The 24,590-nt window shown below is 34.7% G+C and overlaps 1 protein-coding gene across 1 annotated transcript in view; it reads right to left on the minus strand.

Annotated features, from left to right (window-relative positions):
- The window catches only part of LOC141813432 (uncharacterized), a 30,361-nt gene that overhangs the window by 3,164 nt on the left and 2,607 nt on the right, over nucleotides 1–24,590 (minus strand). The window contains exons 3-15 of the mRNA XM_074701401.1: nucleotides 23,727–23,828; nucleotides 22,705–22,811; nucleotides 22,503–22,603; nucleotides 16,903–16,990; nucleotides 14,267–14,355; nucleotides 12,270–12,409; nucleotides 12,013–12,175; nucleotides 11,741–11,876; nucleotides 9,896–9,992; nucleotides 8,247–8,376; nucleotides 8,066–8,125; nucleotides 5,724–5,842; nucleotides 757–881 (exon numbers count right to left, since the gene is read on the minus strand). Of these exons, the coding sequence (XP_074557502.1) occupies nucleotides 757–881; nucleotides 5,724–5,842; nucleotides 8,066–8,125; nucleotides 8,247–8,376; nucleotides 9,896–9,992; nucleotides 11,741–11,876; nucleotides 12,013–12,175; nucleotides 12,270–12,409; nucleotides 14,267–14,355; nucleotides 16,903–16,990; nucleotides 22,503–22,603; nucleotides 22,705–22,811; nucleotides 23,727–23,828 (1,457 nt within the window). The remainder of the gene's footprint in view (nucleotides 1–756; nucleotides 882–5,723; nucleotides 5,843–8,065; nucleotides 8,126–8,246; nucleotides 8,377–9,895; nucleotides 9,993–11,740; nucleotides 11,877–12,012; nucleotides 12,176–12,269; nucleotides 12,410–14,266; nucleotides 14,356–16,902; nucleotides 16,991–22,502; nucleotides 22,604–22,704; nucleotides 22,812–23,726; nucleotides 23,829–24,590) is intronic.

Below are 24,590 nucleotides of genomic sequence, written 5' to 3' on the forward strand. Positions count from 1 at the left end.
TAACTAGATCCCACTCATTTCTGTTCTTTGTATTTCAATTGATAGTTTGGGTTAAAATTAGGCACTTGGTAGTTGTCAGACCCAGCAGCAAGTTTTATGAACGAGAAATAGTTAAGGTCATATAGATATTTACAAAGACAAGAATCTATATTATAGCTAATCGATGAGAGTTAAAGAAAATAGGGGTAGAGAGAGGCTATAGAAAAGTGTAGGTAATAGAATTAAAAGTAAAGAGATTTCAATATTGATGTAATCTTTTATAGAGCTCATTGGAGAGAAAAGGTTCATGTAGATCCCTCAAATAGTTGGAACCAACACGGCTCAAGGATGATAAGAGTTTGAGTAAAATAAATAGACAAAAAACATTGAATTGACAATTTAGTGGCCCTCCCTACTATCAGGTATAGCAATCACATGATAAAACAAATGATAGCTAAATCATGTGATAATAATCACTGCAAAAATTACAAGAAGCATGATCCAGCATGAGCAGAGAGTGCATCCAGGCAATAATAACTAATCAGACTTGGGTTTGAATATTTGACATCGTCATTTTTTTAAAACATGATGATTACAGATTTTGCGGACAATTGCTTCTTTTTTTTTAAATGGAAGATCTAGAAGCAAGAAGGCATGGTTAAAATGTATAGGGAAGATACTTTAGCAATTATCATAACTAGCATTATTTATATGAATTTTTGGGTCTAAAATCATGATTATCCTATGGATAAAAAGAAACAAGATCAGAAAACTAACCAAAAGGTTGGCGAAGTGATCCCATCATACCCATCTTTTCAATCAGAAATTGGACAAGAAACCCACCATAATAAACCGAGTATAAAAGACTAGGGATCATGGGAATCAAATAGCCTGCTAATGACCTGTAAATTTGTTACACGACCATTTAAGAGCATGATACCCCAACCTAAGGAATTGTCTTTGTTCCATGCAAAAATGAAAATATATAAACTTCAATATAAGCCAAAGAAAATCTTAAATGAAATAAGAAATGGTGAAAATTTGCCGTATATAAGTTACTTTGGATACCGTGTAATGGTAAACTCAAGTACAGTGGGAGGATATCCAGCTGGTTGAACTCTTGAATGCCTTATCATATGAAATTGAGCTCCCTATTATGTACATGGATGCTAGGCTATTTTAATATCTAGGAAATTTTAACTTGTCATCCTTTAGTCTCTAACAGGACGTTCATCAAAAAACATTGGTCTTTCAGGTTTCTCTAAGTAACTAGTAAGGATATGATATCAGTTGTAGATTTTTTCAGGCTCGTGCTTTGGATCAAAGCAAAGCATATCAATAAATAATGGCAGAAATTAGATCATTGATTTGTGAACTTATGCCAGATAACTGTTGGGGACTCATACAGTCATAGAATGCCAGTTGCCAGTCGTGAACACACTCTAATAGTCATAGAATGCCTGTTGCTAGTTGTGAACACAAATTTTGAGCAACAGGCCTAGTTACTTCAAGTCTTAGGGTTTATTCTATTGCATAAATATGTTCTTAAACAGAGCAAGTACGGAATGACCCCAAAGCATTCCACCTCTTGTAGTAGAAATGATTATGCGTCACATTAACTTCCTATAATGATATTATGTTTTCCTGATATAGCATTAGTATGTACCTGATGCAGCATGACTAAATTGATCTCCAATTCTTGGACTCTATCAGTATCACAATGACTGATTTTAGGAAGTTTGATAACTCATGGTTAACACAATATTGTAGCCAATAAAAGACTCAAAGCAACATACTGTTTGTTTATCCAAAAGTTATCTGAGCAGGCTTGAGAAGTGGGAGTATGACCTATCATAAATTGTTAGAAAAAAATCTAGGAGTTAATAGATCAACTTTGTATCAAAGTGGCTAAATCATTAGGTTTCCACGTATGAGAAAGAGAAAATGAATTTGTAGTGGTGGCATGATTTCCTTGTACTCTATTGCCTCCTTTTTGTCCTTCAAAAGCCTCTGGAACCTACTATAGATTACAGAATTTCTTTTGCTAGCTTCCAGTGCCCACACTGACTACTTCCTTCTCTACGACAACCATCTTGAACTGCAGCTGTGCAGCCCATGTGACCAAACAGCCCAATTTCCAAGCTGTCCGGCATAGAATCTCCTCCCACTTGCAGCCGACAACCCCAGTTAGTTCCTAATCTCCACTAGGGATGGCAACGGGTTCGGGGGTTCGCGGGGAAGCCTTCTCCATCCCCGTCCCCGAAACCCAAACTCATATACCATCCCCGTCGGGTATCATAATTTAAATACCATCTCCGTCCCCGTCGGATTTCGGATATCCAGCGGGTTTCGGGGATCCCCGCGGGTTTCGGAGATCCCCGCGGGTTTCGGGGATGGCTTTCCCCGTGGTATTTCCATGGGTATCCCCATACCCATCCTCATCCCCGTCTTGTTTTTTTTTAATATTAATTTAAATAAATATATATTATAAAATCCTTACAAAATAACATTATAAACCAAACATTAAACTCCAAAACAAAATATTATCTCTAAAACAACATCCAACTAATGCATAATCGATACAATAAGTTTGAAGTTCTTCCATTCTTCAAAATTTTGACACCACTTATGCTACAAAAGAAAAAAATAAAAAGAGTTAACTATAAGATTTGTTAAATTAACTACCAATTTAATAAAAAATACAATTACCTAAATCATCCACATCATTATCTTCAAGTATAGTAGCATAATTATCCGAAACAAAAGAAGTATTTTCATCTGAAAATAACAAAGAAATTAATATTAGCAATCATAAATAACACTAAATAAAAAAAGTCATAAAAGTACTATTACCTTGACCAGTAGCAGACCACAACCAGCTTTGTGCACACATTAGAGCTTCAATAGTTTTGGGATGGAGTCGACTACGATGAGGGCTAATTAATCTACCACTAGCACTAAATGCTGATTCTGAAGCAACTGTAGAGATGGAAATAGCTAAAATATCTCTTGCCAAAGCTTGTAAAACAGGATATTTAACTCCATTTAATTTCCACCACATCAATATATCAAAATTCTCACATTGGGGTAAAATATCTTCCTCCAAGTAACGAACTAAATCAGTTTTCATATTGCTAGCACAAGCTTTGCGCTTCAAAAGATGTTTTTCCCAAGCTGATAACTTTGAGATATTTTCCACTGAAACATTAATTGAAGATGTAGAATGTTCATTTTCACTACATTCCATAACTCTTTCTTGATATTCTGCCACTAGTTCTTCACAAAGTTTTCTAACTTCACAAAGTTTTCCACTAGTTTACACTAATGATTTTGAGTCTCACATTCAAAAAGTTAGAAAACTTTGTGAAGAACTAGTGGCAGAATATCAAGAAAGAGTTATGGAATGTAGTGAAAATGAACATTCTACATCTTCAATTAATGTTTCAGTGGAAAATATCTCAAAGTTATCAGCTTGGGAAAAACATCTTTTGAAGCGCAAAGCTTGTGCTAGCAATATGAAAACTGATTTAGTTCGTTACTTGGAGGAAGATATTTTACCCCAATGTGAGAATTTTGATATATTGATGTGGTGGAAATTAAATGGAGTTAAATATCCTGTTTTACAAGCTTTGGCAAGAGATATTTTAGCTATTCCCATCTCTACAGTTGCTTCAGAATCAGCATTTAGTGCTAGTGGTAGATTAATTAGCCCTCATCGTAGTCGACTCCATCCCAAAACTATTGAAGCTCTAATGTGTGCACAAAGCTGGTTGTGGTCTGCTACTGGTCAAGGTAATAGTACTTTTATGACTTTTTTTATTTAGTGTTATTTATGATTGCTAATATTAATTTCTTTGTTATTTTCAGATGAAAATACTTCTTTTGTTTCGGATAATTACGCTACTATACTTGAAGATAATGATGTGGATGATTTAGGTAATTGTATTTTTTTATTAAATTGGTAGTTAATTTAACAAATCTTATAGTTAACTCTTTTTATTTTTTTCTTTTGTAGCATAAGTGGTGTCAAAATTTTGAAGAATGGAAGAACTTCAAACTTATTGTATCGATTATGCATTAGTTGGATGTTGTTTTAGAGATAATATTTTGTTTTGGAGTTTAATGTTTGGTTTATAATGTTATTTTGTAAGGATTTTATAATATATATATTTATTTATTTAAATTAATATTTAAAAAAAAACAAGACGGGGATGGGGATGGGTATGGGGATACCCATGGAAATACCCGCGGGGAAAGCCATCCCCGAAACCCACGGGGGATCCCGCGAAACCCGCTGGATACCCGAAATCCGACGGGGACGGGGATGGTATTTAAATTATGATACCCGACGGGGATGGGGACGGAGATGGTATATGAGTTTGGGTTTCGGGGACGGGGATGGAGAAGACTTCCCCGCGAACCCCCGAACCCGTTGCCATCCCTAGTCTAGGAGCCCTCAACTCAGCCCATGCTAATTGTAGTGCCACCTCATTATATCATTGCGAGTCTTGGCTTTCATCTACAGTGCACCATCCATGTACCTTTGTCCTTCCCCTAACAATGAAGATCTGTGCTACCAAAATTTCCAAAGAGGCTACCAGCCTCATCATGCCACCCAACTTTAATAGCAACTGCTGAACTAGGAACACCAACTGCAACAACATCACACCCAGACACAAATCCAGCAGATCAAGCCCAAACCAGGTGAACAACAGGCCTAAGCAGATCCCAATAGTTACTGGCTTTTTAATAATGAAGTGACAGGGGAAACAAAAAGAAGATTTGATGAAGAAAGGCAGCAGTTCAAACTTCAAAGAAAAAGAAAGGCACAGCTTAAAATTGTTGATTTTGGTCACAATTTCATTATCAGCTTGGAGTGGAATTGGCTCCTCTATATCAATTCGTGCCTACATTTAGCATGGATAGAGTGAGTTAAATTTAGACCTAATTAGCTTCAATTAATATTTCCTTAATAGGTGGATCGGCACTGTGTGGTGCGTAAACTCAAATATAGGTTCAATTGGGTCTAACAAGAGCCAAAACCAAGCTGAACCAGTTTATTACTATAACATATAATAATACATGTTAACCAATACTGGTTTAATTAGGATTCTTGAGCTCCTCAGGCTTGCTCTCTTTTATGTTCTCATCATTCGTTGACCTTTGTCATTAACCGAAACTGCCTGTTTGCTAAATCGAAGACAGATCAAACCCCATCACAAGTTGAAAATCACACGTGGATCATTCAAGTGTATTCCACCCTACTCCATTGTCCTAAACCCTTATATCTTGCTTTCCTCCCATCCTTACCTTTTCCCTTGCTGCCTTGCTTTCCTATTGCCAGTCTGACCCAATAAAAGCCTATGTGAAGGCTTGTATTGTCTAATGTGGTCCATGCATGGTGGGTATTTGATCAACATGACTGAATACTTTTTTTCCCTATTACATGAGATTCAGCCAAATTACCATTGAAGAATAGCAAGTAATAATCTGATGACTTGAACTTCAAATGAAAAAAATGCTTCAAATAGCTGTCTAAGATCAATTAGTTCTGCTTTCCATTCACTAACCTATTTTTTAAAATGTAATCAACTACTTCTAGTTGGGCAGAATCATACTAAAGATTAACTTGCAAGTAGTGGTTAGTTGTTCCAAGGAGTATCTAGAAAAATTTCTCTCGAGAGAAATAATTACTTGCTTCAACAAGAATAATGTTTAACTGAAATTGTGGGAAGAGGAATTACTTGACTGATTGACAGCCACAATGCTTGCTTGCTATTCGATAGGAGAACCAAGAAATAAGCATAGATAATGATATCACATATGTTAAGAAACCACCACCAAGCTGAGCCAGAAGATAAGCCTGTTCAAAATAAATGTGTATTCTGAATAATTTGACAGTTTTCATGAATCAAGTGAGCATAAAAGTTTGGCAATGATTAGCATTATGAGAATCTTATTTAGAAACTGGCCGTCGTATTTAGTTAGAGGATGTCCAACTTCAATAGAGCATATGGAATCTGTTAATAGAGAGCCAAAAAAATCAAGCTAGTCCAAGGCTCAAAGGCAGCAATTATACATGAAAGAGACCGATGCATTGGAAGGCATAACAATGTATAACGACACCAAAAAGAACTTAAATTAGCTTTCAGAATGGCAACAAGAACTTAACAACTCAGATAAAAACAGTGCTGAATGGAATTATCAATTCACAATGGGAACCATGTTTGCATTTTAAAAATACAGGAAATGTTAAGCAGGGAATATGAGAGAGAATTTATACTTAACTAACCAGCGCTAAGCATTCTCCCGGAGCATCTCAGGGCATGGTTTGGTAAATTCAATTTTATATCATCAGACATTCAGAAGTATATCATATTACATTAACATCTAGCATGTCAAGTCACCTCTCAATCTAGGAAGAAAATTCTCTTGGGTGCTAATGCTGTAGAAACCAAGAGGTTGAAACCTTAGCTCTGTCAAGAACCAACACGTATAAACCAAGTACTTTGGATGCTTGGGGTATTTCTAGGCATTGAGAATACTCAGCAAAGGGGGAGATATTTATATATCTAATATAAAAGTACATACCACAAAAGGGTGGTATATCTAAACACTTTCATAGATTAGGATGTTAGACTAATACTACCACGTTAGGAATCATTATCCTAGCTAGAAAAATACATGCAACAAAATAGCTAGCGAAGAAAACAATCTTACAACTACTAGACCAGACACACCTCCCTTATTGTTTTTGATAATCTAGGTGTCTAGGCTTTGCTAGACTAATCCTAGAGGTAGATGACCTTTCCCCTAGTTCGCCTATCGAGCAAATCCAGAACACAGTTTATGCACACTTAGAAGCCGATCTCTAGGATATTCATCACATTTAAGATTCGAAACTTAGTCCTCTTATTGCTCCTCTGAGTGCTTTACCACTACACCACACTACTGGTAGACACCTCCCTTATTGTGAATGTACTAAAGGTGGTCAACTAGTTCCATGAGCTTTCTATCCAGGTCATTGAGAGGTAACTCTCAAGGAATTTTTGGTCACTAAAGGTTGTGCAAAAGGCTCACCTTATTGTGATCAAGGCCAATTAAGCAAATTTGGCACTGCAATGAAGATTGATGATCTTCACCTGGTTATTATGTTCTTCTTGGAGGGAATTTAATATCTTTGTAAAATGAAAAACAGAATGCATGATGCAAAGCAGAATAGAAAGGTATGTCCCAAAGCACATGTGAGCTTGTTGGCTCAAATAGTTATTATGTAGCTACATGGATCCTCCTGAACCAAAGAAAGCATTATATTATTCAAGTTGTCATGCCTATTGCCCCTGGTCCAGTCTTCATGAGAGGACAACTTTCAAATAGATTGTCATTCCATCAAAAGGAAAGATACAATTACAATCCTAAGGAGATTAATACGTCTATTACTACTTCTTAATTAATCACCATATTTACTAAATCCTTGATAAGTCATAGATTCACACATATTTATAAGCAAGAATTATTGGATATCTTTGAGCCAACTTGAAGAGTGCTGAAGGCCTACTTATAATTATGTAAATATACATGAACATGGTTTTTTTAGATAATCAAATATATATGAGTCCTGATTCTTCACCCACTAATTCACAGTATATAATTGCATAGTTGTCATTGTTCATGTACCCCCTTTAAGATCAGTATATTATACATAAGTTTGTGATCAATCAAGTGTTGGTAAATATATAAAAAACAAATACACATTCCAATAATAGATTAACAATTCAAAATTTTCTTTTTCAGCATGTGGACTAAATATTGGAAGAAAATCTCCATTCTTATCTGTTTCATTTGCACAAGATATTTAAGGAGAAAAGATCCATGAAAAGAATCAAGTGGGAACATTGAAAGAATTTGTTTCCCTGCTATTTCTGAATAATATGAAAATATCAGCCAGGTTATTATCAACTATAAATTCTATAATAGACTTGATTGATTTACACACATGAGAACAAAGCCAAACCTGAATAAAAGGTATCTGCATAGAGATTTAGTGATTACGAGATGCATAAAATAGAGATGAAAACTGGTTTACCATTGTTGTTGAAATATAGAATGCAAAGGCTCCCCAAAAGCACACTTCATCTGATATGATCTAAAAATTCATGTGAAACATTTTGAAATTTTGAGATAATGTAGTTGTGATCAGAGAACATGAGAAAAGTATCAAAATTGTATATAATATTGAGCAAGCATACTAAGAAGAATCATCAAACCTCTATCGACAGTTTGAAATGTGAAGCTTTTTGTGAAAGCCCAAAATTTCCCCATGTAGTTCTTGGAAGCAATAAACCAACAAGGGAACTAGGCACAAACATCAAGAATGCCAAAATTGGATGAGCAAACCTATAAGCATGAATGATTAGTCTATATCTCCCAATAAAAGTCCAGGAAACGTAGAAGGTCAAAATCTAAAATGCATAGGAAATACAGAACACACAATCATCTAAAGAGAAAGTGACAACAAATTTTATTTCAAAACAAATCCATAGATAACATCCCTGCATCATATTGTAAAGTTATCAGAGTCCAGAGACATGAAAAAGACAGTTGTTCTCTGAAAATAAGAGTACTGAATAGAATTGAGTTTTCTGTATGAAACAAAACCAACAGTGTGTACTATTTATTCTTTAATGGTCCTAGTAAAATACTGAAGAAAATTCAAGAAGGCTCCAAGGATTTGACCCTATTATTACCATAGCACCTCAACTTTTAAAAACTTCAATTTACATATTGAAGTTTATAGTTGACTTTACATCAACTCAAATTGTCCTGATTGATAAAGTAGTCAAGAACAAGGTAATTGGGCACATTTAAAAAATCAAGAGTAAGAATGGCGGTTCCAAACTTGAGAAACCAAACTGACTTTGACAACTTTTCAGAGCTTTCTCTATCTTGTCTTATAGCGTTAATCCTGTGACAGACTCGCTTGGCTTGCATTATAGGTCAATCTTGAAACATTCAAACTCCCCTAGTTGGATGTTTGAAGCTACACAAGTTGTTCATGAATGATGATAAATTTGACTGATGGATAGCCTTTGACTGGATTACAGAGGAGGAAGCATCATACTTTCATATTTCTAACACTCCACCTGAGCAGGAAGACTCGACAAGCTGAACATGTGGATTAACCCAACTTAACACAAATATTTAACTGACATTGGCAACATTCATGTATAACATCCCCTGTTGTATACAATGATAAATTTGATGGATGACCACTTAATACAAAAGCTTGGTTAATGAAAGGACTCCTACAAATAATAACATTTGATATTCTTGCCTTGATGGCAACAAAGAAAGGAGGCAACAAAAATGAGTGGTTTAAATGTAGATGTGAGATTTAGGTGTCTTGTATTATCATTCCGGATCACCTAAATAAAATTTTTCATAAGATTATGCAGCTACAAAATTCCATGGAACTCGGAGTGCTAAACACTAACACTTCTGAGTTAAAATTCTGAAATGTCATAGTTAAGGTACTTCACCCTGGATTGTTGATAATTTGTTCTTGTTTGTAGCCATGCAATTAAATTACATTGAATGCTTAGCATGAAAATATTAGAGCCAAGACTAGAACTAGAAAACAACTTTTGAAAAATAATGAACCAGTATGACACCAATTAAGATGTACATTGCTATCTTCCATTAACTTCTACGATGATAATTATCATAATCAACATGAAGAAAATAGCAACTCACAGCGTATGCACCATAATTCCCAACAATGATAACAAAAAGGTTAAATGAAAAATCTGATAGTTGGTCAAAGTTATTGCATTGCACATGCTTATTCAACCAGACTCCTACATAAGATTCAAAAATAAGAAATGAGATAATCATTTCCAGGGGAAAAACTACCTACCAATTCATCGCCTGGGTTGAGAAAAATAATCTTAAAACAGCAAACATGACTGGGACAACAATTGCAAACACAAGACTAAGAGCATGAAACAACATTCCTGCAAGAAAATAAAGAAACCAATGTAGTGAAAGCATGACATATTAAGTTAATAAAACAAGCAAAAACTCTGAAAGGGTCACATAGAAGCTTCATTACCATTATATAAGTTGATAAATTACAAACTTATATATAAAGAAAAACGAAACTGTTAGCTCAGAACTTCAGCTTAAGTTTTGAAGAGGAAACACAGATATTGATGAATGCAATATGATTGCATCAACCTACATATCAATTTTTACCTATTTAACTTGTAAACATATCAGAATATATGAAGGAAAACTACCAACATCTTAACCAGGAAAGCGTGCTACTATACAAAAGATTGAAACTTCAGGTTTAATTGGTTCTGATTCAAATTTAATTCTATACCGTGAGAAACAACATCAATTAGAACTCTATTAGAACTCCAGCAGACAAGCTGACAAAGATCTGTGGCTATTGTCTGATGAGTTTTGGGGACAGTACAATGGGGTCCAGTCATCTCTAATGAAGCCTCAATGACCTCCACTGGAAGACAAGCTCCAATGGTGGTTCAATGGTCTCAGCGAGCTCCTGCTGTGGTCCAATGAACTCAGCCAAACCCCATTGATGGTTCAGCATAGCTCAGCAACAGGAAATGAGGTTTAAACAACTCGATAATTATTAAAATAGTTATTGATTAAACAATTAGTCAACATCTGTTTGTTCAATGGGTTAGTAATCATTATGATCATTTGTCCTAACTATTTGGGGTTGGTCATATGAATATCACTCCCATTGAGCTTTTATTCAAGGTTATATTATTAGTAATTTATTCAAATTATACAAGCAATTTTTTATTACATCAACTATTTTTGGGTTTGCTTTTATCTCTTACACCTTCCAACCAATTAATTCATCACTTCTAACTACAGAATTTGTCAGTCATTTGAACATGTTCTAACTACATCAACTTATTTTCTCCTATTTTATCATCTATTGCCTCTATATTTAATTGTTGACAAACTAGTAATGACAGAAATCCATCTTCCCATTCTTATATCTACTGTCGGGTTGTACCATAGTCATCAACATTAGCTAAAAGAGATACACATCAATCCCAAGACTCTTAATGCTCTTCTTCCTTTCAATCATCCATTCTTTATCCTACTAATTATTTTCTTTAAGATCTTAATAGATCCAAGTAATTAAATCTATTGCTTGCAAGAAGTTAAAGATTTTGCTGACAAATATATTATTTTTTGCCAACTAAATCATTTGAAAGTGTATCACACATTTTTAGAATCTTAAGAGGTCGCAATTTGAAAGCGTGTCACACATTCAGATAGAGGTTAGTGCAAATTACCCAACTTTTCATTCTACAAATACTATTGTCAGTTCTTTCCAACGAGAATTAAATGAGCTGAATTACAATCAGAACTATATCTGAATTGTATTGAATTCATTTCCTCATTGCCTCAAAATCCAACAGAAAGGGTGATTGAATCATTCAAGGACCCAAGGTTGTTATCAGTTCTTCCTGGCTATAGCATTAATTGATGAGGTTAGTGACAATCTATGAGAATGAGAAAATAAAAGTCAAGCTATTGGTTAAATATAATGCCAATCACAAATTGACACGAGCAGTTTAACCATCACACGGATTTAAGAAAGGAAATTAGGTGCAAGTGTAATTCTAAATGCAAGAATGCAAGAATGCAAAGACTACAAAGTTGTAACAAAAAAATTCATCAAAAAAAATGCATCTGTATTGATAAGGAAAAATACCTTTTATAAAATCAAATAAGGTTGCAAACAAGATATTGACTGCAGTATTTGGGAAGTGCAGAAAAAATGCCCCAAGAATCAAGATAACAACAGGCATACTGTGAAGAATGATGGACAACTTTCTTGAGTAATATACCTGAAATAAAGCATAAAAATGTTTTTTAATAATTCAAGTAAATATACTAAATTCATAGTCTCCTCCAATTATCCTGAGCCTCAAGCAGATATTCATGATAATTGGGCTGCAGAACCAAGTTGAAAAAAATGCATACCATAAATAAAGAAAGATAGTCGAAGAAAACAGCACGACCTTCCGTGCTTTCTAGTGATGCGACTTTTAGAGACCGTTCATCAGCATTCAACACATCAGAAGAATTTGCAAATGCCTGAGTCAATCTGTACAAATTCTCACCACGTGCTTGGATGCTTCCAGGTCTGGCATTCAAGTACTTTCAATAAATATGTTGGAACACATCAAAGTCATATTAGAATTAAAAGGTCTAAGATAAATGAAATCATTGACACATACAATAGTCTTTCCACAGTGTCATAAGAGGTATGATAAAAGTAACCCCCCAAAACAAAGATAATATCAAGTCCTGGAATGTTCCCATAATCCTCGGCAAAAATTCTGTAGTCTGTATCTCCAGGAATAATACCAAACATATCCTGTTTACAAAAGTATAATTAACAACTGGAGACAAAATAAAGTATGAAGAGAAATACCCTCAAAACCATAAACAATATAAATAAATAAACTGAAGGATCTTAGAAATATAATAGGCAAAATCATTATTAAACAAGCAAAATTTATTTCTCTCTAGTGATTCCTCTTAGTTTAGTAGCAAAATATCTATTCACGAGTAGGATGGTGATTGATCAAATATGTGGTTTCCAAGGTTGGAAGTGTGCAAGTGGTCTGCAGATATCATCACAGGCAAGCTATATAATGAACAAAGGAAGTAGAGGCAGAGTTGTGGCTGGAGTATAAGGAAGAAAGTTTTAACATAATTAATATTATGGGTGATGGAATGAATTCTAATGAGGGAGAGCTGTGTCGGTCTTTCAGCTCTTATGCCATTTAATGCAATAAGCATGCCTCAATTGACGATCTTGCAACAAGAAACAAGAGGAATTAGAGAAGTTTATTAAATACTCATAAACTGCCTCAAACAATAGATCCAAGCTTATTACATAAGCTTTTATAAATTCAAAACGTGGATAGGCTAATTTGGAAAAGCCAAACAAACATAGATATAATATTAATCCAGACCTATGACTCAGTGATTTTCTTTAAAATAGTTTATTTATTTTGAATCAGTTAGTTATCTCAAATCATTTCCAAACAGAAAAATAAACACTGCAACGTATTTCTGCCCATATTCTCTGTTTGTCTCTATTACAGCTGACCACCTCCCAAGGCAAGCAATGTTGTGCACAGCCAAATACCAACATTTTATGTACAATAAAATTATCCTATTCCATGCAACCAAGTAACAGATATTTTCACAATGATAATTCCCTGCATCATAGGAAAATTATGTCAATGATCAACTATATAAATTACCCACTTTGGACTGAATAGAGGGAGAAAGTCACCAGGGGTGGATCAAGTGTGCTATTAATCAAAACTATTATACCTGTTCTTGAAAGTAGTACAGGGCTCCATATAGATGGTTGTCAAAATCCTTAAGTATCAGTGTTATTCATCTCCAGTGAAGACTTGAACAAAGAAAAACATCATCTTCTTAGTTTGCTAGTTCCAACAAATGGTTGAGTTGTGCCATCCATCTTCTTTAAAGACCCTCACGTACTTTCTTTTTATCTCAATCTATTGTGTGTCATTGTATGTGCAGCTTTAGGGAAAAGCTCGCTCAAGAGATTTGTTCCTGAGTTCTCTTTTCATCATTGTTTCACTTCATCCTCTCTCTCTTTGTTGAAGTGCTCATTTTAAAGATATTGTTGGTTTTGCACTAATTTGAGGTCAAAGAGATCATTGGTTGTGTGCTCTGCTCTTTTTAAAGTTTATTTCATTTGTGTACAACTATTATATTTCCATTTTTGCGTCATGTGTTAGTCTATAGTTTTTATTCATGTAACCAGTTGGACATACATAGAGTATATATATATGTGTGTGTGTGTGTGTGTGTGTGTGTGTGTGTGTGTGAATAAAATTAGCTGGAGGAGTGTCAATGATATTAGATAAATAGAGTCATTGGCGTAGTGTGTTCCTTCCCATGTTGATATTTAGGGTTTTATATTGAGATCCTACATATACATCTAATTATCCTTTTAGAACATATGCAAATAGAATATTTCCCTTTCCCCAAATTGAACTAATCAATGTCTGAAAAGTTAAGTAGTCTATATCCATGAAATCACCAAGCACTTTCAGCTGTAATACTAGTTAAAATGAGGTAAAGGCAGACCTTTTGTGAAAACACAGCAAGATAGGGAATAAATCAACAAAACAACTCCAAAAATATACAAAGGCCAGGATACACTATGTAAAGAAGACAGTATTACCTGTGCTACACTCGTTGCCATTGGATATTTTGCCGATTGGGCATAAATATAAGAAGGCCAGGATCCAGGTCCCGATTGACAAACCAAATCTGTTTGATAGGGAATAAATCAACAAAGCAACTCCAAAAACGTCCAAATTCATCAAAAAATATGTTGACATCAAATGGATGGTTAGTTTAGAGTCTGAGAACTTCTTATGTCATCTATCATACAAGTTAATACTATATCAGTAATTCCCATATCAAAGAAAATTGTCAAACTTCGTGTCTTGATAATTCTTGCGCAACTAAGAACTAGAGACTCCAAATGGAACCAAACTTCACCATAAATTTGTCCAACTTCTCAGTACATTATGTTGCATTTTGGGAAGCTCAGATATGCAGTTGAAGAACTTGACGATATGATTCTCTCGAAACTAGAAACTCTATCTTACTACATGAGCCATAAAGGTAGGAGGTATCAATGCAAAATCATTTAACTCAACTAAGTAAAATTTAAAACTGCCCGACCACTCTAATATTAGGAATAATTCAATTGATTGAATTAGAGTTTTGAATGGCAACATGCTCAACTAGCCACATACAGATAAATGCAGTTGGACTATTCAAAACACTAACAATTTGGTAATTTGGTGGATGCTACTAGATAAATGACTCTGAAACTGTGTGCAACCATAAATGCTGAATAAGCAGTAAAAATAAAATATAACTGATGATGTACCATGTCTTAAAAGATAAAAAAAGGGTTTATATTATAATAAATTTTCAAAAGGATGGATATTTTAAGCTTCCTTGCTGGTTGCAAGTAAAAGCAGAGCCATATCCTTAAAGCATAGTTTATCTGAGTGATAGAACTTTAAGTAATTCTAAATAACAACAACTGAATCAGTTCCTTCCATGGGGTACACCACTTATATATGACAAATTGCCTTGGCATTTTGAAACCACTTAAATTAGGGCATGTCACCCATTCCAATGACGGTTCTCAAATGGGATATTCTTACTGCCACAACTAAGCTCTCAATGCCCACCTGGAATCCTCATTCATTTTGGAGGAGACTACATCAGCTATCCTCCAATTAGACAAACCTATAACTTTTTTTATGAATTCTGAAAAGGTTTTGGGATGAAGAAAAGATTTATATAAACAACTACAACATCAGGCTTTGGGATGGGAAAAACATTTGAAATATCAACCTTGGTATTGCTAGACCATTACATCTCTAGTACATGCTAAAGCCATCTCAATGTCAGATTCAGATTCCTTGATGATTTCTTAACACCCATCGTGTCTTGTTCCCGAATCATATTTCTGCTGATGATTGGGGAACCACTAAAAGCATGCACAGAGGCCACAGGTTACGGAGAAATGTGGAAATCTCAGGTCACGATACAGGAGCTTTAGTTCACCTCAGTAGCAGGCGCAGAAACTTTTTCAAGAGCAAATTGTTCAAGTGGTGATACAGGATTCCCCTGGGGTACAATCTCCATAGCACTATCCAATGACACCAACAAATGTGCTTGACCTATGGGGTGGAAAATTTTTTACTTAAAATTGAATCACGGCCATGCAATATGGAAACAAACTATATCTATTCTTTCAGGATGAGAAAGATTAGATCCACAAGCTACACATGCTCTTAGCATATTCTTGTAATTGGCTTAAGCATCAATTCATGAAAACTTTATGGATAACAAAACTCAACAAAGCAAGAGAAGTCCTCCTGGTCCCTGAACTGCTCAGGAAAATTCTTGGTTAAAACCATTGTCTCTAGAGACACTCATGTTCAACAGCAAAGCCTCTTTAGACAAGCAAAGCCCCACAGAAGGTACTTCCACCTGCATGGATATCTCCCAAAAGTAAACTACATAGGGGGTCCTACACGAAATTCAAATCACGAAGGATCCTTAATATACTTTGTTTGCTTCAAGAGGATAATGAAGATTGACTTCTCTTTATTGTCAGTTAGCAAAAGCACCTCCTTGAGAAACAACTTGAAATTAAGATCACCAGAGACATTGAACCTGGCAGAATTTGGACAACCAAATTGACAGAAACAACTGCATTTTGGGGTTAAAAAACAATTGCATATTTGCTAGCCTTGCAAGAGATCTTCACCAAGTCTTTAAGTAGCTAATTGAGTCATTGAGATGTCAGCACTTTGGAGAGACTAATTTTTTTGAAGGCATTTATTCTTTCTTTACTTCTCCAGTGCACCACTTCCCTCTCTTTGATTGTAAATATCACCCTGTACTTTCCATTCTTCAATCTCTTTGCATAGAATTTTTTTTTCCTTTCCCTTTCTCAAAAAGATTAATAGAAAAAGCATCTGGTTAGTATTAGGTCTCAACTAAAGTAGTGTTTATTGAAAGATTAAAGCATCTTAGATGACTGAGTTAGAACTTTAGCATGTGTTCTTGATCTTTGTGAAACACCATAAATTCAATCAAAATTCTCTTCACGATCAGGTACTATCTCCTAAATGAATTTTCTGAAAGAAGGTTATAAGTCTAGACCTCACTTTCATTTCCCATAAGTTTTGAATCAAAATTGTTTTGATGAAAGAAAAGGGGCATAACTAGACATTAATATTTAATCAAAACAGAAACCAGAATCAACCAAGAGTACCGTCGTACCAAAACCACCAGTTCCAGATGCTTCAATATTCACAAAAGCCCCAACTGTGTTGCTCCACTTGTGTGTCTTGACAAAGCCATGAGAACCCTGGACATTATATGAAAATTATTATAAGTCAGACCAACTTAGACAAACCGGGGAACTATAAAGTATAGAGGTGTTTTGTACAAGGTTAAAGAAACATATCCGAAAACAAGGGATCAGCTTCATACATCAGGTTACTGTAAAAAAGAATAGAGGAATCCAGCTAAGAGAGGTGAAGTTGCTTCCAAGCCTCAGGTCCTCATCTCGAAACTTATCTTCACATTGATGATGGCAAAAAATGGATCACTTTTTTGTTTTAATCAGAAAGCACTACCGAATGAACCACCATACCAGGTTAAGTTTGGTTTAACTACAATTCTAGTTTCAATGAATTTATATTTATCTTTACCTTTTGTCATTTCAATTAAGACTATTAGGTTAATAGGTATTATGTAGTGGGCTCAATCCCACATGAATGTTTTAGAATTATGGTCATGTCTAGAATCCAATGGCGTCTTCTATGAATATAATAAAGCAATACTGTATATTCTTTTCTGAAAATTTTCCATAATATAGAGCCTCCTTTTTAGGGTTACGGTTTAAATGAGTGATCCCCTTAGGGAGAGGTTGCCCCCTCCGTGATCTCTCCTAATCCAACAATTTTCTCCCTCGCACCGTTGTTATTACATGCCTATGGGTTGACACCACAACGCCCTCATCCGTGCAACCAATCTCCTCAGAACACAATGCCTCATTGCAACATGCTATATGCGAGCCTTCCAAGTCCTACACACGATGTTTTCTCAACACAACCTTTCAATGGATATCACTTGCCTTTCCATGGACTCTCGTGTTGGATACTTGACACTCAAACATATTCTAAAAACAAGCATGTCAAACGCTTGAAACCATACCCATGTCAAATACTCATACTAGAGTCCGAGTAACGCTTGAAACCATACCCATGTCAAATACTCATACTAGAGTCCGAGTAACACATTATGAGCTTGCTTATGCAACATGTACACCTCTGTGAAGAGCATGAGGAGGCATTTGCATCCATTGCTTATAAGCATTATGCAAGCACTCCCTCCCACCACTAGTGGTGTTGATGTCTCCTTCACTATCTCTTGTGATGCAAGCAATGCCAATTGTTGGACATTGATCAACAAACAAGAAGGCATCATAATTCCTCAGCCTGACAATATCGATCTGTAGCCTTGGGCGACATCAATCTACCAACTTCATGCTCTTGATCCTTCCTTCATATTAGGCTATGAGCTCTCCATCTTCCTAATTTAAAGACCATGGCATTCTACTTGAAGGGAGAATGGATCTTGTTATGGACTATTATACAAATGTATAATAGGTAAGAGTTTTATTATGATATTCATATTTATCAATAATATTTATATAAAGGTAGAAATTTGAGAATGAAGAATCAACTTTTCCTCTTAGCTTGTTATAAGCCACCTCCTCCTCCCAATCCTCTCTATGTCAATCCTTCAAGTGCATCGTCTTATCTATTTTCTCTCGGCGATCCTCTTTGTGGCAATGTCGCTTGTAATACCTCCACTCGCATGCTCCTTTACACTGCAAGATCCTCCAATGTTAATCGTAAGGGCCTCCATTGTTGCTCGTGACATCCTCTAGCACCAATAGCACGGTATCTAATGTTGTTCATAGTGGCTCAGCCCGCACATGTGACATGACGATACGTGTGTCTCTATGTGAGTACGTACCTATGAGCTACTCGATCTTTGCCCACACACAATTGTCTACGCTTCGCCTCCATCCACATGCACTACACATGCGTCTATCCATTCATCGTTTCCTTCGTGTCCTCACTTTTGTCTGTGTACCCATCCGCGCACTTTTGTGTGCCTTTGTGCATTCGAACTTCTATTGCCACTTTCATCTATGTGTCCATCCACACACTTGCATGACTCTCAATCTATGCATCCCCTTTGATCTAAAAGGTACTCTCTTTAACTACTTCACCACCATGAAAATCATCTTGCCCATCGACTAATGGAATTGGCCTTCTGGTACTAGGGAGATCACCTTTTACTAGAACCCTTCCCTTTATGGTTGTCTTAGTAGCCGAATCATTTTCCTCTCTCACCTTTGTTGTATTACTATTTTTGGTCTGCAGATCTTCAAAACTATTCCTCCTAAAATAGGATATCTGCACCAAGGTTTAAAATTTTGAATCGTGTTGAAGTTTTAATTTATGACCGGAACGATATTATTTTGGTATCATATCGTGTCATGTCGATATAGTTTTAATATTTTTAAAATATAGATATATTAATTAAAAGATATTTTTATTAATATTTAATTGTTATAAATATGGAAGGATTAAGTAGTTAAGTATATTAATTTGGATTTATTTTGATTAGTTTAAAATTAAATTTATATGTAATAATTTAATTCATAGTAGTATATTAAGATTAGAAATTATATTATATTTAATTTTTTGTAAGAATCTATTTCCTCATGATAGAGGGAAAAAATTAAATCTTTAAAGAGGTAAAGAGGGTTTTATCTCTGTTTACCCTCATGAATGAATGAAGAAAAACATTAACAAGGAAGAAGAAAAAATAATGATGTAGAAGGAAAAGAATTAACGAAAGGGGAAAAAAAGAGATGTAAAAGAATAAGATACGAAAAAATTTATTATTGAAAGAAATTAACGTTGCTGCCTTCACAACCTCATGAGACCGCCATGAGGTCGTAGAGGGTCATGGCTACTTCCAAGACTACAAGGAAGGTTGCGGCTGCCTCTGCAACCTCGCGAGGTAGCAAGGGTCGCGGTTGCTTTTGCAACCACACCAAGCCGCCACGAGGTCGCAAAGGGTCGTGACTACCTCCACACTATCGCGAGGCCGCTACGAACTCGTGCCAATCAGCGGGCAAAATAGTAAATTCAGCCCGTGCCGATCAGCATGGCTTGAAATTGCATACCATGATCTCCATCATGTGTTGTTCTTCTAGTTTCTTTTAGGCATCTGAACAACAATCATTGTTGTTGCTTGCTATCAGTTGTTTATACGCCAATTCAACAATCCCTTGGATTGGCAATTCTTTGTCAAGTCTCTAAATCTCATATTCATCATCGTCCTTTGTTCCTGCGGTTGTCATTCCACACATCAATGTTGTGTGTTGAGTTTCCACATGAGCTTATCTATGCATCATCATCTTTAACTGAACCTCCATACAAGACCATTCCACACATCATCATCTTTTGATTAAGCCTCCGTATTAGATCATTCTGTGCATCATCAACATGCATCTCTCCTCTCTCTGCATGTCATATGAATCTCATCTCTCCTCTTTTTGTGTGTCATTCTGCAAAAATTTCAAGAAGAATTTTTCCTCATCTCCTTGTGCATCCACAGACATTCCAAAACGAATCTATTCTCTCCTCTCCCGTGTCATTCCAATGACATAGACTTTTCAAGATTATTCTGAGAATTATCCCTATATGGCATCATTCCGTAGACTTCTCGACTATCTCCACATAAGTATTGTAGGTTGTATCAAATGAATATATTTCTATAGTATATTTGAATCTTATAATGAATAATGCAAATATATAAAAGGTGAGGGGTTTATTATAATATTTATATTTATCAATAATATATATTAAAAGGTAATCCGAAGAGAAGGAGGCCCTTCAACAAATTCCAATATCCTGTGAAGCTTGCCTCTGTTTGGTATATGGCCTTGCTGATCTCAATGTCATCAGCTTAGATTTTTTCCAAGATTACTGAAGGCATTCAAATTTAAATCATTATAGCTACTCATCTTACTCTTGTATTTGACGTGTATCTGACTATTTCACCATGTCTAGTAGCTACAGATCTGGATCTATGGAGAGAGAGATTTCTTCACCTCCTGATTTCTCATCCTCCTTCAAAAATTGACTCTATTTTATTTGCATCTTGCATAAGCATTGCTTAGAAACAAGTAAACGAGCACACAGAAAATATCACATTCTCATTCTACTGCATCCATCAAAGAGTCGAGTCGTACTATTCCTCTCAAATGAAGACTTAAAAGAAAGCATCTTACTCTCAATTTGTCACTTTTAGCAAAGGATAGATTTGTGCATCTTATAGCCAGAACCTTGAGTATCTATTTTTATTAGTCATAGTGTTTTGAGGTCGAAGGACTCCCACCCGTGTACTCCAACTTTAGAATTTTGTTAATATAAGGTCTAAGGGTTCATCAGTTGTGTTGTATTGACTTTAATTTTGTTTGGCTTGTGTATGAGTAATATGTTTTCACTTATTACCATCATGTCTTAGTCTCCAATCTCCAATTCATGTAATAAGTTGGATGGAACCAATATCAAGGCTCCAACTTAGAAGTGCAAAGAGTCTTGGTGCCAAGTGATACGGATGACGATAGGCTATATTATTAAAAAAAAATAAGTGAGATTTGTCAGGAAAATGAAAGCTAGGCTCAATTAGTTAAACATGCTAGATATAGAGCTACATTTAACAATTAACCCAAAAATATGATATAAAGAAAGTATGTATTTTTGTATTGAAAGATTACTTAAATCACGGTGAAATATGCAGCCAAGACAAAAAAGAATGATAGTGTCAATTATGGCATAAAAAATCATTGCTAGTGTAAATACAACAAATTACCACAGAAATTCATCAAGCGCAATAACTTTAAGTACATTATATCTAGGTTCACTATAGTTCCTTTAATAAGGTAGGATACAGTTCATTTAGAGAAGGTAACCATGAAAAAGGTAAATTTGCTTAATTGAAAATGGATTACCAGAAACTTGTTACATAATGACTTCCACCATTTTAAATACAACCAAAAATGCAAATACTACACCACTAGTTTTGGAAAAGAAATTCAAACGCTAGTGATGCATTCAGTTCATCGGAAATAGCTACTGTATTTCCTATAACTTCCCACTGAATAACTATACATAGTTACAAAAAAATCTAGGAACATAAAATTCATATTGATTGTGATTCCTTACGGAATGTATTTAATCCTTCAAATTATTATATATATATATATATATATATATATATATATATATTTATAATGAATAAACAAAGAGAGCCAAGTGGATCAACCGGGATAAATGGATTGATTGGTCCATTCAGACTGAACAAGCATGGTGGGCAAACAAGCTGACCTAACACAAGTGTTGGTCAGCCCAGTGATCTGATGGAGTGGGTCAATTGAACCATAACAGTAGGTAAGACTAGACTAGTTGGTTAAACTTGGCAAGTCGATTTAACAGAACAAATCTTGTAAGTTAGATAATCTTGACAAATTATTTCACATAGGGATATTTTATTATTATAAAAAATACTCCTTATTTATTAATTACATTTCTATAAATCAAACATAAAAATTCAAATGAAACATCTATTGGATTCTATGAACTAAAATAATAAATAAATATTCTTATTATATTCCTTCAATTTCATTCCCTAGATATTTATATTCTATTCCTTATCAATTTTATACTCTAAACCAAATGCACCATAAGCAAATTAATCAAACATGTCAAATGTTTCTAGTTTCTCACCAGAAGGAATAGTTCTTCTGCACCATTGAAAAGAAAGATAATAGGTCGAGGTGGAATCCAATTAGAATCAACAATAACTCGTGCCAACTCGAGCATTGAGGCTACAGAGAAAAACAATATGAAGCATCTTTTAAGCAACTAAAGAACAAATAAAAATACACTTAGCACATAAAGTGTATGCAATCAATGTAACAAGACTCACCAACACAAGAACCACAGTCACCTGCACCAGGTGAGCCAAGGGGACTATCAAAATGTCCATTTATTAAAACAGATGGATCATGGTCATTTGAAAATTTTGACGAGATCCTGTAATTTTGGTGACTCAATTAGAAGATAAACCTACAACGTTCACATACCCAAAAAGTATATATATATATATAATATTTTATCAATAATTGAATTTGAAAAATTCAATACAAACCCCTCGTTAATTTTAGGATCATAATAAAAATATCTAACATGTTATATCAATCTTCACAGTGTATGATGCCTCAACAAGATCCTATTACAATAGGATAGAACTACAGTTTGTGTATGAACATGCATAATAAAACATGAAGTGATACCTATACCAATAGAAAGTGGCACAAATCCACCAAACTAATTCAACCATAAACTAAGCTTTTCTTCTTAATTTTTCATGAACTGATTCTCGGTTCAGGTTTAAGTTTTTTCTATTTTTATAAGATATTGCAAGACTGAACAATTTCCAACATAACTAAAAAATTACACATAAAGCCTTAAAAATGCTCAAAAGGAACCACTAAAAGACTCAATCTGACTAAACTAAATTCCAGTTGTTTCAAAGCACAAATTCTAAATAACCAAGTTAACTAATGAAAACCAGAAATCTGACTCAAGAGAGACATTTTTTTGGTTTAAAATATTCAATTCAGGTCTAGTGTTCAGATGTTAAGCTTTATAACCTAAATAATTTGGATCTTGCCAACTAACACCAACTACAGGAAAAGTCACAGAATATTTGTGTAAATACTAACATCTGATGCACCACTTTTCATATGAAATTATGAACACATATATACTGTCAAATTCCCAGCTCTTAGGATCTCTATCACCTCCATCTTACTAGCAAAATAAATTACTAGTGAATTCCCTCCTTTTGAAAAATAAGGTAGACTTATAAAAAACAAACAAGACATATTAACAACAAGAAAAGTATTTTATCACTATTAAGCTATGAAAAAAAGAGAGTGGATGTACCTCATAGCTATATTTTTATGATTCCTGTAGCCAAGTGAGATGCTATGGCGCAAAAATAACATATTGAAAGTACCATTTACAAGTGACTCATCAACTTCTATTCTGCAGATGTTAAATCATTAACTAGCATCACCAAATTATGCAATACATGATATAGATTTATCTACACTACACAAGTAGATAACATCATAACAATAAGAAAACAAAATGAGCATTATTTGTATTACAATTAATTAATTCATGAAGAATCCTGATAACGTCAACATGAGTATCTGATTCTAAGTCAACCATCATTGTCAATAAAAGATAGCATGAATATCCTTGTACTAAAAACTATTAGTTTTACATATTAATTGGATAACACTGCATGAAGCATGAATGTTTTATCTATTCACAAGTGGGTGTTAAAACTTAAAACTCACCACCAACTAAATCTTCTTACAGGTAAAAATCAATAACCTACTACCAATGTACATCCAACTAGAGTCAATGAACTCAGATTTGCTATTTACCAATTTTGCAACTCTTTGGTTTATATAATAAGGCAAGTTAAACCCTCATAATCCTCCACGTGGAAGGTTTTACAAAGAATAAACTTCGAGCAGTAGTGAAATATACATGGTACTGGAAGAGACTCAATAATTCACTCATGTCAAATAAAAAAGGAAAACAAAAGAGAAGGTGGTACAAAAGATAATCGATGAAAATATTTCATTTCATGCTGTCAAATTTTTGCAACAAAAAAAAAAGAAATAAGAAAAACACCAGCTATTGGCATAGCATGTTCAAAGCTTCAGGTCTAATATGTGGTGACGTTATCTTAAATGATCAAAGTGGTGTTGACACAAGTTGCAAGAAATAAAA

The sequence above is a fragment of the Curcuma longa genome, chromosome 20, assembly GCF_044706935.1.
Source record: "Curcuma longa cultivar G26 ecotype Majalengka, Jawa Barat chromosome 20, ITB_CL_G26_1.1, whole genome shotgun sequence".
Lineage (NCBI taxonomy): Eukaryota > Viridiplantae > Streptophyta > Magnoliopsida > Zingiberales > Zingiberaceae > Curcuma > Curcuma longa.